At 38.7% G+C, this 15,544-nt stretch overlaps 1 protein-coding gene across 13 annotated transcripts in view; it reads left to right on the forward strand.

Moving 5' to 3' along the window:
• The window catches only part of RALGAPB (Ral GTPase activating protein non-catalytic subunit beta), a 111,855-nt gene that overhangs the window by 8,703 nt on the left and 87,608 nt on the right, over positions 1-15,544 (forward strand). For 11 of the 13 annotated variants that reach the window (XM_058287075.2, XM_058287076.2, XM_004482262.5 and 8 more), the window contains 2 exons: positions 10,425-10,640; positions 13,634-13,836. In XM_058287075.2, the coding sequence (XP_058143058.1) occupies positions 10,455-10,640; positions 13,634-13,836 (389 nt within the window). In that variant the 5' untranslated portion in view covers positions 10,425-10,454. Of the gene's footprint in view, positions 1-7,341; positions 7,507-10,424; positions 10,641-13,633; positions 13,837-15,544 lie in introns of all 13 variants that reach the window. The other 2 variants (XM_058287077.2, XM_058287080.2) reach the window with 1 other exon arrangement.

A 15,544-nucleotide genomic window follows, 5' to 3' on the forward strand; every position in this document is an offset into this window, starting at 1 on the left:
GAAGCAGGTGCTCTATTGCTTGAGCCACATCTGCTCCTCTCTTTGAAGCCTTACCACCTTCTGTATAGTGCCCACGCTTTTCACTTTATTACCTGTTATGTGTTTGGTCCCTAGAACAGTGGTTCTCAACCTTAATGCTGCCTGTTACTTATTTGGTCCCTATGCTGGCAGAAGGCTTTTTGTTCTGGACCTCTAGGTTCTTGGCTATGTTGCATAAAAGAATTTAAGGACATTCCATAGGGTAGGCAAGGGAATAAAAAGTTTATTAAGAAACATGAAAAAAGTACTCAATCTGAGACATAGATTGCAGGGATGCTGCAGGGTGGAGTCGCGCATGGGACCCCCTGGGCTAGGCCTTTTAAAACCTTTACTCTTCCCCTTTCATAATGTTGGGGAGGGGACCCCACTGTTTGCTGTTCTGATTGATTGATTGTCTTATGATCCCCACCTATTAGCTCCCAGGAGGCCAATGGTGAGGCCTTTTGCCTGAAGGTACCTGGGGCTTCCCCTTGACCCTGAAAAGAGTTCTAAGTGGGATCTCATGGCTAGGGTCTTGCAAGATCTTTCCGGCTATTTTCCCCTCAGGAGGTTTCCAGGAGTGGTCTCGCAGCCATTTGGTCTGCCAGCCATGTTCTCTGCTGAGTCTGAGCCACCTTCCCTCTTCACTATACTAACCTGCCTCACCTAGACCCAGTGGTTCTCATCCTTCTCCGATCTAATGCTGCCCTCCCCCATTTTTAAATAACAAATACTTGGTAATGACCACTTCATTATCCTGAAATGAAATTAAAAGATTGAACAACCTACAAACACACAGAATTTGAAAAAAAGAACACTTTTTAGCCATAACAAATGAAAAACATTTTATTCTTCCAATAAAATTAGTATTTTAATAAATGCTCAGATATAGCTATAGTATATGAGACAATGAAGTAGCCAGATGTTTGCGTCAACTTAGAAGTTGAGAAGTAAGACAATATGTGATACTTTTACTTTATATTCAACATTTTGAAATAAGGGCTAAAGAAGGATATCTGTAGTACCTGTGTTTGTATTCACAATGCCAGTGTATTGTATTAACAACTAAGATACCACAAGTGGCATGACCATTGATGATGTGATTTTTCTGAAATGAACAGTTCTTGGTATGGTAAAGTTCTAAACAAGATAAAGTACAGTCTTTCCTCAGTTTACATGATTAATTGCACTACTGGAAAATTCAATATATATTAAAATAGCACAAAATATTTTTTATTTGTATGTAAAATGAAGTTAGATTTCTAGGTTTAGACAGTTAAGAACAGAATGATTTTCTGGCAAACATTTGCAAGTCATGTGAGATATAGCATAATTGTTCATTGTTCAGGACTCTCATGCATTGCAGGATGTCTGGAATTCTGGCCCTGCCCATACATAACCCATGGCATACTCCAATCATTGTGTTAACTGAAAGTGTAGTTAATATTTCCAAAACTTCCCCTAGGTAACAGCTCTTTCTTATTGAAAACCATTGGCCTAGGTTCTGAAGTGTGTCACCTTGGCCTTACATCCTAATCAGAGTTGAGTTTTTATCTCTTGTTTTTCTAGTTTAATAGGTACAAAATGATACCTCAGTTGCTTTATTTAGTGTTATTTGATTTCTTTTTTTTTTTTTAAGATTTATTTATTTATTTATCTCCCCTTCTCCACCCACCCCCCCAACCCGGTGGTTGTCTGTTCTCTGTGTCTATTTGCTGTGTCATCTTCTTTGTCCGCTCCTGTTGTTGTCAGCGGCACGAGAATCTATGTTTCTTTTTCTTGCATCATCTTGTTGTGTCAGGTCTCCATGTGGGTGGTGCCATTCTTAGGCAGGCTGCACTTTTGTTCACGCTGGGTGGATCTCCTTATGGGGTGCACTCCCTGCGCGTGGGGCTCCCCTACCTGGGGGACACCGCTGCATGGCACAGCACTCATTGCATGCATCAGCACTGCGCATGGGCCAGCTCCACATGGGTCAAGGAGGCCCGGCGTTTGAACCGCAGACCTCCCATGTGGTAGATGGATGCCCTAACCACAGGGCCAAGTCTGCTTCCCTATTTGATTTCTTAATGTTTGATTCCAATGTTTATTTTCTCTTTTCTTCATTGTTTTGTTTAATATGCCTGTAACTATAATGCATTTCTTTATCCTGATGTTTTTTGTCTATCTGTGTGTACTTTGTTAAAATTTAGCATCCAGTTTTACTATCGTATACAGTTCAATATTTTAGTTCATCTTTTTTGTTGTATACTTTCTTTTTTTTTTTAGATTTATTTATTTTTTATTTATTTCTCTCCCCTCCCCCACACCCTGGTTGTCTGTTCTCTTTGTCTATTTTGCTGCATCTTGTTTCTTTGTCCGCTTCTGTTGTCAGCTGCACGGCAATCTGTGTCTCTTTGTTGCGTCATCTTGTGTCAGCTCTCGGTATGGGTGGCGCTATTCTTAGGCAGGCTGCACTTTCTTTCGCGCTGGGTGGCTCTCCTTATGGGGCGCACTCCTTGCGCGTGGAGCTCTGGTCTAGGAGGCCCGGGGTTTGAACCGCGGACCTCCCATGGGGTAGACAGATACCTTAACCACTGGGCCAAGTCTGTTTCCCTGTTGTATACTTTCTTTTTTTTTTTTTAAAGATTTATTTATTTATTTAATTCCCCCCCCCCCCCCTGGTAGTCTGTTCTTGGTGTCTATTTGTTGCGTCTTGTTTCTTTGTCCGCTTCTGTTGTCATCAGCGGCACAGGAAGTGTGGGCGGCGCCATTCCTGGGCAGGCTGCTCTTTCTTTTCACGCTGGGCGGCTTTCCTCACGGGCGCACTCCTTGCACGTGGGGCTTCCCCACGCGGGGGACACCCTTGCGTGGCAAGGCACTCCTTGCGCGCATCAGCGCTGCGCATGGCCAGCTCCACACGGGTCAAGGAGGCCCGGGGTTTGAACCGCAGACCTCCCATATGGTAGACGGACGCCCTAACCATTGGGCCAAAGTCCGTTTCCCCCTGTTGTATACTTTCTATGTCTTTTTACTTTGTTCCTTGAAAGGATTTCATTTTCTTACATTTAATCTAATTGGAAAACTTTTTTAAAAACTTGAATTATTAAACTTGTTTTTATTGATCTTGCTTAGTGTTTTTTAAAGAATGATACTCCAGTCTTCCAGAATTGAGAGGGGTGGTAGTGTTTCTTAAAAAATGCAGGGGCCCAGACTCCACCCCAGAGCTCCAGAATCATGATTTCTGGGAAGGGGGATTGGGAATCTGTATTTACAATCAGAGCCCTTAGATGAGTCTTAGGTGTACATTAGAGTTTGAGAATTAGCTTGACTTTTTTTCCCCCTTCTTAAAACATTTTATCCCAGTAATGTGCTACCTGTTAGGGATGTTTTTCCTTTTATTCCTTGAATATTTGGAAACCATCTGACTACTTTTTACAAATAACTAGTTTAAAACAAGTGGATGTTTTCTAATTTTTATTTGTACATTATATGTACATACTGACATACTGTAGTAGAATAAAGGGAATACCTTCTAACATCTTTCTTTTTCCCATTGGTAAACCTTGAAATTCTGAAATATTCTATACCCACTGCTTGCCAGGGACTGTTCAAAGATTCAGGTGAGGATCCCACTCAAAAAAGGCTGTACACAGCTAATGAATAATCTAATACGAAACTCAGTATGAACAGTCTGTAACAGACACTCAGAACTGGAGAGGAGGGGTGGTATGAGGAGCCAAGAAAAGTTTTACCAAGAAGAGGGCAATTGAACTGAGCCTTGAAAGATGAGTACTTCATATGTTGGTCAAGGTGGGGAATGGCATTTCAGTAAATGGAAGTAGCATGAGTGTGATTTTGGGGTATGAAAGAACTTGCTGGATTTGAGCAATTATCAGTAGTTCTTTGTGGTCATAGTTTGGGGTGTATAAGGAAAAGTGGTAGTAGTAGTTAGGTTGGGAAGGTGGTATAAGCAGTTTCATTTAGAATCCTGGCAGAATTTTGTTTTTGGTTTTTTGAATTGGGTAAAAATCAAGGGTACAGATGTGGTTCAGTGTATGAGGTCCTGGGTTCAATCCCTAGTACCACCTTTAAAATGATTAAAAAAAATTTTTTTTTAAAGGAAATATCAGGGATTGAACCCAGGACCTCATACATGGGAAGCAGTCACTCAACCACTGAGCTACATCTGCTCCCCTCAAATTTTATATAGAAAAATAAATGTTGGAGAATTGCCAAGAAAGTTTTGAAAAAGAATGGTGGAGGTGAATGGGATTTCCTTTCCAGATATCAAAACATTCTATAAAGGCACTGCACCTAAATAATTAATGGCAAATAGACAAATAGTTGAACAGAATAGATTTATACGTGAATGAGATTTAATGTATGACAAATTTGGTATTTCATGTCAGTTGGAAAAAGATTTTTTTTTAAATTGAAGTATGTTGTTCATACATGAGCATATGTAAACAATAAGTGTATAGTAAAAGTTGTGAACTTAAAGATGCATAATACCATACAGGGTCTCATACATCACCCCTCCACCAACACCTTCCATTGTTGTAATACATTGGTTACAAACTTTGCAAGATTATCATCAAAATATTATTACTAACTATAGTCCATATCTGACATTTGTTGTATTTTTCCCCCAACCCACTCTATTTTTCTTAAATTTTATTGATACATATTAATAAAGCATACAATTTATCCAAAAGTTAAAATCAGTGGTATTTGGTATAATCACTTAGTTGTGTATTCATCACATGAATCATTACTAAAGCATTTTCATTATTTCAATAATAACAGTGTACAAAAAATAGACAAGGAAATTCCTCCCCTCTCAATCTCTGTTTCCCCTGCTATTTTTGGTTATTCTTGTACAATTATTTATTTGTTTACTAAGCAGTTTTATTGAGATATAGTCCCATACCATATGATCTATCCAAAGTGTATAATCAATGACTTTTTTTTTTTAGCTGTTAAAAAGAACTTTATTGTACAATTGTAAAATAAATAGAAAAATAGATGGAAAGAAATTAAAATTTTAAGAGAGTGCATGGTCAGGTTAGATTTAAAATAATCAATTATAAGAAATAGTATAGCAGCAAACATTTATAAATGTAAATAATAATTATAGAAATTAATTATAACATAATTCTGATTTTTATATTACAGCTCTAACTATTGGATGTAATCTCTAGGAATGAAATAAATGATTGGTTTAGTTACTTAATTTCCATTTAGGCCATAATTCTTTCTGGATAGTCAAATTCCTATTTGGGAATTCTTCACATCTTACTGGAATGAATAACAGCAGATAACAATATGCCAACTCATAATTTGATGAGGCAGAAAAACTCAAAATCTTTTTTAGCAGTAGTTTGCTAAATCATTTATTGATCCAGATGGGTTATTTTAATTAATGAGTATGCATAAGGATTAAAGAAAAATGAAGCATCTAAAAATATCTTTTTTTCAGTCCTTTTCAATTAAAAACAAGTGTTTATTTTGTATGAAGAAACTTAAAGAATACTGATCACGGGAGCAATTTGCCTAGTTGCACCGGGTAATTATTGTTCATATACATATAATAAAATTGTTACTTTACATTTATCTGGTCTACTCCAACTCTTTTTTTTGGTTCCTACTTGCATGGAATACCTTTTTCTAAACTTTTGCTTTTTTTTTAAAGATTATTTTCTTGAATTTATTTCTCTCTCCTTCCCCCTGCTCCCCCTCCCCCACCACCGTTTTCTGTTCTCTGTGTCTATTTGCTGAGAGTTCTTCTGTGTCCCATTGCGTTCTTGTCAGTGACACTGAGAATCTGTGCCTCTTTTTGTTGTGTCATCTTGCTGCATCAGTTCTCTGTGTGTGCTGCACCTCTCCTGGGCAGACTGCACTTTTTTTGCGTGTGGCAGCTCTCCTTGCGGGGTGCACTCTTTGGGCATTGGGCTCCTCTATGCAGGGGACACCTCTGTGTGGCATGCCACTCCTTGCACACATCAGCGCTGCATATGGTCCAGCTCACCACACAGGTCAGGAGGCCCTGGGTTTGAAGCCTGGACCTCCCATATGGTAGGCAGATGCTCTGTCGGTTGAACCAAATCCGCTTTCCTCTAACCTTTTACTTTTAGCCTAGTTGTGTCCTTATATCTGAGGTGGGTCTCTTATAGACAATGTATAAATGGTTCATTAAAAAAAAAATTATTTGTTTACCCCCCCCATTGTTTTGTGCTTGCTCTCTGATCTCTGTGTCCATTTGCTGTGTGTTCTTCTATGTCTGCTTGTCTTCTCTTAGGCAGCACCGGGAACTGATCCTCGGATCTTCTGGAGTGGGAAAGAGGCGCTTAATCTATTGCGCCACGTCAGCTCCCTGGTCGTCTGCGTCTCTTATTGTCTCTCCCCTGTGTTTCTTTTTGTTGCGTCGTCTTGCTGTACCAGCAGTCTGCAGGGGCCAGCTTGCCTTCAACCGGAGGTCCCAGGAATCGAACCCTGGACGTCCTATATGGTAGACTGGAGCCCATTTGCTGGCGCCACATCTGCTTCGCTCATTTTTTTTAATCCATTCTATCAGTCTTTGTCTTTTGATTGGAGATTTCAATCCATTAACATTCAGTCTTATTACTGTAAAGGCATTACTTACTTTATCCATTTTGTCTTTAGGTTTTCTGTTATACTGCTCTGTTGTCTGTATTTTTATCCTTTAGTTTACCCTTCTTAATAATATACATTTTTAACTCTTCACCAAATCTCTCATCCTTGTTTGTTCCTTTCAGACTCTAGCACCCCCTTTAGTATCTCTTGTAAATCTGGTCTTTTGATAACACATTCTGTTGGGTTTTCTTTGTCTGTGAAAACTTTGAACTCACCCTCATTTTTGAAGGACAACTTTGCCAGATACAGAATTCTTGGCTGGCAGTTTTTCTATTTCAGTACCTTAAATACATCATACCACTTTCTTCTCTCCTCCCTGGTTTCTGATGTCTGCTCTTTATCTTATCGAGTTTCCCTCGTATGTGATGCTTTGCTTTTCTCTTGCTGCTTTCAGAATCCTCTTTCTCTAATATGTCATTCTGAAGAGTACATGTCTTGGGGTAGGTCTGTTCAGATTTATTCTGTTTAGGGTGTGTTGTCCTTCTTGGATTTTGATATTTGTCTTTCATAAGGTGTAGCAGTTTGATATAGTTATGAATTCCAAAAATACATATCAGATTATGTTTGTAATATGGTCTGTTATTGGGCATGATTGAGTTATGATTAGGGCTTTAATTGGGCCACCTCATTAAGGCGTGGCAGAAAACAAATTTGAGGGTTTCTAATGTTGAAGTTTTGATGTTCAAGTTTGATGCTGAAGACCCGGGAAGTCAGCACGCAGAGGAAAGAGAAGCCAGCCCCAGGAAGAAAGGAACCTTGAACCCAGAGAAAAGCAAGCCCCAGGAATGTAGGAATCCAGGAAACCTGAACCCTTGCTGATGTCAGCAGCCTTCTTGCTCCAAATAGACTTTGGTGAGGGAAGTAACTTATGCTTTATGGCCTGGTATCTGTAAGCTCCTACCCCAAATAAATACCCTTTGTAAAAACCAACCAAAATTTCTCCTATTTTGCATCAGGACCCATTTGGCTGACTAATACGTAAGGGTTGGGAAGTTTTCGGTCATTATTTCTTCAAATATTCTTTCTACCCCTTTTCCATTCTCTTTTCCTTCTGGGACACCAATAATATGACTGTTTGTGCGTTTCGTGTTGTCATTCAATTCCCTGAGACTCATTTATTTTTTCCATTCCTGATGTAAGTGGGATCTGTTTTTGGAAAGCTATCTGGCAAGATCTATTAACATTAAAAAATATGTATACCCATTTATCCCTCAGTTTCACTCTTGGAAACTTATTCCATAGAAATAGAAGGGTTACTGTTTAAGGATTTATGAATAAGGATGTTTATTGCATCCTTGTTTGATGACAAAAAATGGTAAATAAAGGAAATGCCCATCATTAGGAGACTAGTTGAATAAATCATACCACATCTGTGCCATGGACTATTACACAACCATTAAAATGAATCCATTATTACATTAGTTATCTTAGAAGAGTATTCGTGAGGTACTGTTGAATGGAAAAACAATATATAGAAAATATGCATACTATCTCATTGTTATAAAACAGATACTCTTTAGTTATGCATGTATATATATTATTTTAATACAGTTGAATTAGACTAATACAAACTACAGGAAGAAATGTTATGTTGTAAGATAATTATCTTTCCAGGGAAGTGAATTATGTGGACAGAGAATGAAGCCTAACAAATAATGTAAAGATTGAAAACCTATTCTTAAACAAAATAAATCCTGTAGTATAACGTTCTTGTTCATATATGTTCTTATATATATATTCTTATATATATAGGGTGTTTATGTATACTATATAGGTATATATGTGCGTGTGTGTTAATAAAAAAATCAAGAAGAAAAAGTATGGGAAGAAGTCTTCTGATGGAGATGGCACCCTATCAGAGCTTTCCCCTTTTCCCCTTTGATGTTTGAAAGTATTTACTTTAGGGAGTCATCAGGATAGCCTTGGGGGAACTCTATAAATCTTGGGGAAATGTAGGCAATTTTAATAGTTGGTCACATCTACCCCTCCATGCAATTGTAGATACCTTGTTAGATCTTACCTTTCCTGTTCTTTGGCTCACTGCTGGTTCATCCCTCTTACTCCTCATTTTTAAGACTTCTTGGTCCAAAGGAGGAGGAGACCAGAAGATCCTTGTAGGGTCACTGAAAGGAACCTTGGTCCATAGTCCCTCAAACTCCAAAAGAAGCCGAGAAGATTGATTAGGTTGGGTGTGAGGAGGGATGAAAGGCGAGGGGAAGGAATGGGTTCCTCTGCAAGGAAGGGAGAAAGAAATTAGTATGGCATTAGACTGTGAATGACTGTGACTGTCATTACGCTAAGGAGTTTGATCTTCATTTGTTAACGCCCTGATTCTCAAAAGCCATATGCTCTTGAAAAAACTGGTATTTGGTGAGCTAGAATGAGGTGTTCTGGGATAAAATTAAACAATTCTAGTCTCTTCCCAGTTTGAAGAAAATATAACTTCAGGTATAGAGCTTTCTTAATATTAAGATAAATTGTACGCGTGTATTTTGCTTAAACTTTGCTAGGTGGGCAAACAGATTTTAGAACTAATGAACAAGGAGAAAATGAAAGTTAACAGAAATGAACTGGAAATAACCATCCTTGGTTCTCTTCATGGCTGTGGTATTTATGGTTGTAGTATTTACACTGTATTCATACAGTTATGTTTTCTGCAGCTGAAATTCCTTATTTGGTAGATATCATTTCATGGGGAATATGGTTAAGAACATGAACCCTTGAGGCCAATCCCATTATAGTTCTGAAACCTTAGCTAAGAAGCAAAACTCTTCCTCATCTGTGAAATAGGGATGATATTACTTAATATTCACACAGTTGTCTTGATAATTGTATGAATGAATATCCTGTAGTAAATGCTCACTAAGTGATAGTTCTAAAGAATAATGACTTTCAGGTGTTCGATGACTGGAAGTTTGAGTGCCATTGCTTCAGGGAATGAAATACTCTCAAATTATTTTGTAAAGCCTAAATAAAGTTTAATTTGAAGACATTGGTGGGAAATTGCAGGGGTATGTTTCTAGTATGTAAAAATGTAAAGATGTTCAGAAAATATTGATGGAAAAATCTGGTTATCAGAGTAAACAAAGGTTTTCTTTTGTCTCCTTTTCCTACTTAAGGTACTCCATTCTCTCATCTTTTTTTTTTTTTTTCTTTTTAATCTTGGAGCCATGGAAAGGAAGGGCTCCTTCATACTCCAGCCTCATGAGCCTATTTTGGGACATTCTCCAAACATTTGGATATCTTTTCTTCTCAGAGGCGGTATATTTGCAGCTACCTTTATCTTGCCATGTAGGGTAGTTCTGTGTTTTATTTATTTTTATTAATTTGCAGTATTATAATTTTTTTAAAAGATTTTTATTTCTTTTCCCCCATACTCCCTCATTTTTTGGTGTATTCTTCTGTGTCTGCTTGTCTTTTCTTTAGTTGGCACTGGGAAACGATCCTGGGAGCTTCTGGAGTGGGAGAAACGTGCTTAATCTCTTCTGCCACCTCAGCTACCTGATCTTCTGCATCTCTTACTGTCTCTCTTCTGTGTCTCTTTTTTTTGTGTCATCCTGCTGTGTCAGCTCTCTGCGTAGACCAGCACTCTGTGTGGGCCAGCTCTCCCCTCAGGCCAGCTCGAACATGGGCCTGCTTGCTTTCACCAAGAGGCCCTGGGAATCAAACCTTGGACCTCCTATATGGTAGATGGGAGCCCAATTGCTTGAGCCACATCTGCTTCCCTGCAGTGTTATAATTTGACTTGCAATTATGTTTTGTCTTTTCAGGTGCCATTTGGATAGTACAGTAGCGGCACGATGTACTCTGAGTGGAGGTCACTTCATCTGGTGATTCAGAATGATCAGGGCCATACCAGTGTGCTGCACAGCTATCCTGAGAGTGTTGGACGAGAGGTGGCAAATGCAGTGGTCCGTCCCCTTGGGCAGGCTTTGGGTACCCCTTCAGTGGCTGGGAGTGAGAGTATGTTAAAAACTGACAAAGAAGTAAGTGTTTCTTTATTTCATTTTACTATGTGAAAATAGAAATTTGTCACTGAAGAGTTTATTTAATGTTGACTTTTAAAAAATTTATTTCTGTGCAATGCAACTTGATGTCTTTTTTTAACCCCATTTGGTTTGAGGATTGGGGCCCAGAGTTTAGGATAGTAAGGAATAGGCTGCACCATTTTGTTGCTGGGGTTTCCTACTAGCCAGGCCCAATTCTCCACTTGAACTCAGTGCCCCAAACAGAAACTTGAGTGTCAGTCCCCTTTCTCTTAGGATGGGCTGTAGGCTTAGTCTTCTCGTTTCCATTCAGAATTATGTTTGGAATGCCTTCGTTTCTATTTCTAGAAGGTGCCTAACTGGAGTCCTATCTTGTGATAAGTTTTCAGGCTACACTTATGCGCTGATCTTGAGTTCTCCTGTGTCCCCATCTCTCCTCACCTTTGTCTGGCTTCCAGCCGTGAAAGTGTGCAGAGCAGCTAAGTTTTGGCTGTGAGCCCAAGTAGTTGGAATTGGGGTTGTATTTGCTGTCCCTAAAGATAAGGGACTCTTGTAGTAGCTGTCAGAGTAGCTTGACCTGGAGCCAGTCCTTTGCTCTTTGGTATGGGGACTGAGCTAAAGTTAAGTTGCCAGTGGGAAGTAGTGGAGGGGCTCTGAGAATAGAGTGATACTGTAGCTTGCTAGTATGAGGTTTGGTTAAGACACAGGATTAGAACATTTTCCTCGGTACTTGTAAACTTCAGGCTTTCGGTTTACCAAAACCTGTAACCTATTTCTCAGACCCTTTGTTTTTCTTACTTTTTAGTTTTTCATGAATGAAAGATTAGGCTTGGATATAAGTCTAAAGTTTGTAGTTCCAGAGGCAGCTTATAACTCTCTCTAGGCCATGGATGGGATGGAGGGCTCATGGGAACAAGGAAGTATTCTCACTCTTTTTCCAGGTTCTTGGTTTTTAACTTTGCTCTTTTGTAGAAGGATTCTGAAAGGCAACCAATAAAAATGCACCTAAACCATTAAAAAAAAAAAAGACATTTTTCTCTCTTCAGAGTACCTTAGTAGAGACTTAACCCTGAGGATCAGTGTGGGTCCTAGCATGTGCTTGCCTTGGTGTGTCTGTAGCCCTTTGCCTTCCCTTGGGAAGATGGAGGTGCTCTGTTACACCCCTTGTTTATTCTCCTTCCCCACCTTTAAAATATATAAAATATAAAATAGTCCTTGGATCTAGTGCCCTATAGAATTATACACTTAAATTATTGTGTGAAGTTATCACCAGACCGCTTTCCTCTTTTTGTCTTCCATGTGATAACTATGGACCTCCAGCCTTATTTAAAATCCCTTCTCTTGTGTGGTTAACTCTCCATTCCCCTTTCACATTGTCAATTTCACTTTCCTGTTACAGTCTTCTTTAACATTTATTACTGTTAAACTGTCTTTTCTCTCCTCAGCCTGTCTAGTTATTTTTGCTCTTAAACAATTTAATACGTGTTTTTATCTTGTTAGAGTCAACTTTAGTTTTAAGTTGTTGAAGTCTTTTTGAATCCTGAATTTCTGTTAAAGTTAGTCATTCTTTTTAGCTTTGTGATATCTTCAAATATCAGCATATAATCAGCATATAATTGTTTTTTTTCCCCTAAGTCAAAATCTTGGCAGGGCTTTTGGCATGCCACTGGATACTTTCTTCCAAAATGATTTTGATACATTAATGTACTATTAGACTTTCATATGAAATACCATGCCAGCCATTCTACCATCCTCTGGCATATGTCTCCATCTTGTCCACAAGGATGTCTTGCATCTGACTGAATTTCTTCTTGGTAAAGCCCAGCTTCCCCTTTGCCAGGGAAGGCTGTTAATGACATGGTGAGAATAGCTTCAAATTTGCATTCAGAAGACAGGGTTGAAGTTTTTAGGTCCACCATTTAAAAACCAGTGATTTGGGCAATTTTCTTCATCTTGCTAAACTTCAGTTTTCTTATCTATCAAGTAGGAATAGTTTCCCCTCTCACTCAAGGTTATTGTGATGGTTAGATGCTATTTCTGAAAGTTTTCATAAACTTGCAAGCACTATACAGGGTTGTCGGTGTCTTCGTAGTAACCCCATTAACAAACGAATGAAGCTTATTTGGCATGACTTGTTCTTTTTGCGCAGAGCTGATTCCCAGTGATCACACTTAAGCTTTTTATAAGTGTTCACTGATCATCTGCTTAATAATTTGTCCCAGAATTTTATCTGGTATTTACTTAAACTTTCTAGTCTACAGTGTCTGGAATATATTTTCATCTTCTGTTGCAAATTTGGAGTATCCTATTTCTTATAGCACCTTACCCATTCTTCATGACTGCAGGTAGTGGTGAAGCAAGTTCTTTCAGCCCTGAGGATGTGATTCAGAAAGGTCAGGAGGCTGGAATTCTCTCAGTACAGCTGAGTGAGTGTTCGGTTAAGATCTCACTCAGCTTCAGTCCCTTCCACCTGTGTTTGTTCCCACATTTCCATTCTAAGTATTAATATGATAGGCACAGAAAACAGTTGCAGAATGAGTTGAATAGTTCAGCTTCCTCCCTGTCATTTGTTAATTTTGCATAATCTGGAGATGGGATGTGATTGAATTTATGTGTATGATTGCCTGAATGACACACATACCTGTGTGTAAATTAAGTGGGGGAAAATCTAAAATTTTCTATTTCTGTTCCTTCTGTCTCTATGGCATATTGAGATAACCTGTACTTTTCATTTCACGAGGATAAAAGTCAGCATAGACTTGATATTTAAAATTAAGTAACTTATTTTCTTCTTAAATATTTTGTTTAGGAAATGTTAGTGTATGTCTGATACAGGGAAACTACACTCACCAGAATAAATATGGTGTATATATTGAGATGAATACACTATCAAGTTAGAGGTTTTTAGCTATATAAGAATTTAACATTTTAAATCTGTCTACTGAGATATAGATAGGGATGCTTGATAAGTCTCTATTTTTTCTCTTGTTTAGGTAAAATGGACCATGGAAGTAATTTGCTATGGACTGACCCTTCCATTGGATGGAGAGACTGTAAAATATTGTGTTGATGTGTATACTGACTGGATTATGGCTTTAGTGGGGCCAAAAGAGTCTATTCCATTGCCAGTTATCAAAGAGCCTAATCTATATGTTCAAAGTATACTAAAACACTTGCAAAATCTTTTTGTACCAAGGTAAGCTGTACCTGATGAGCTGGTCCATTATTAGGATCATAATAAAATATTAGTAAACCTTTTTTAGGTTATAGTAGCTAATCCTTTGAACAGTGACTCTCATATTTATCCAATTAAAGAATATATTAATATGAATGATACAAGGATGGGATGGGCTTGTATAATATTTACCTTATTAGGAATTTTTAATAGGTGTGTGTTCATTTTAAAAGCTTTTTCTCTTTGTTTTTAAAATCTGATGGCTGTTACATAGTAAAATACTGTGGCCTCTTTCCCTTCCACTCAAGTATGCTTTTGCCTGTTCATAATTCTTATCTCCACTTAAGCTAAAGTGGCCTTAAAACGAAACTCAACATTAAAATGAATCTTTCCTATGAGATAATGAAGATATTAAAATAGACTTGAAATTACTTTGGGCAAATTTGTGATAGGCAAATTTGTTTGAAAGTTTGTTACTGATATTTTCCATCTTTGGAAACAAAGGCTTTAAACATCCTGATGTAGGATATTTGCCCTCTTTTTTTTTTTTCTTTTGTCTTTTATAAAGGGTATTTATTTGGGATAAAAGCTTACAGTTACAAGGCCCTAAAGAGTCCAACTGAGGGTTGCTTTCTCAGTAAAGTCAGTTGCCACATGTTGAAGCGAAATTGTCATTGATCTCTGCCTGCTCTCTGCTTTCCCTCTGGGCTTCCAGTTCCCTCTTCTGGTTAGGGCTCATCAGTCATGGCTTTCTCTGTCAGTCTCGGCTGTTTTCCCAAGGACAGCTATAAGCTCTTAGGCAAACCGTCCATCTCTCCCTGGGGCCTCAGAGCTCTTTCTTCTGTGTCTCTTTTACTTTTTTTTAAAAAAAGATTTATTTTTATTTATTTCTCTCCCCTTCCCTGCCCCCACCCCCCAGGTATCTGCTCTCTATGTCCATTTGCTGTGTGTTCTTCTGTGTCCGCTTCTATTCTTGTCAGTGGCACCTGGAATCTGTGTCTCTTTTTGTTGTGCCATCTTGCTGCGTCAGGTCTCTGTGTGTGCGGTGCTTCTCCTGGGCAGCCTGCACTTTTCTTGAGCTGAGCAGCTCTCCTTATGGGGCGCGCTCTTTGTGTGTATGTGGGGCACCCCTACACAGTGATACCCCTGCATGGCATGGCATTCCCTGGACGCATCAGCATTGTGCGTGGGCCAGCTCATCCCATGGGTCAGGAGGCCCTGGGTTTGAATCCTGGACCTCCCATGTGATAGGCAGATGCTCTATCCGTAGAGCCAAATCTGCTTTTAAAGAGTCCCCCCCACCCCCGATTTTAAAACAATTTTGTGTCATTGTAAAGAATGTGGAAAATATAGAAAAGAATGGAGAAGGAAGCATTAACTCCCTATTCATTCATGAGGATTTTGTATAAAAAAAATCTCAGATTTCAACTATGCTTTATGAAAGGGTCAGTGTCTTCTTTTGGAAAAATTCTGGATTGAGCTTTTGGTCTGTCAGATGATGAGAGACTTTGAATCACCTGAAAACCAGCTTTATAAAGACTTAGCTTTGTCAATTTAGAAGGAAGATTACTTTGGAAAATCTGACTCAAAATGAACAACAACAAAAACCTCAGTTAAAAACTTTGGTCCGTAGAAACAATTGTAAACTTCTCACCTTGCATTAAATGACTGCTATAATCTGGTGCCTAACCTGATTACTGCTAATTCTTCATAGTCCTGCTCTTCAGCC

Source organism: Dasypus novemcinctus, chromosome 24 (genome assembly GCF_030445035.2).
Source record: "Dasypus novemcinctus isolate mDasNov1 chromosome 24, mDasNov1.1.hap2, whole genome shotgun sequence".
In the NCBI taxonomy this organism is placed as follows: domain Eukaryota; kingdom Metazoa; phylum Chordata; class Mammalia; order Cingulata; family Dasypodidae; genus Dasypus; species Dasypus novemcinctus.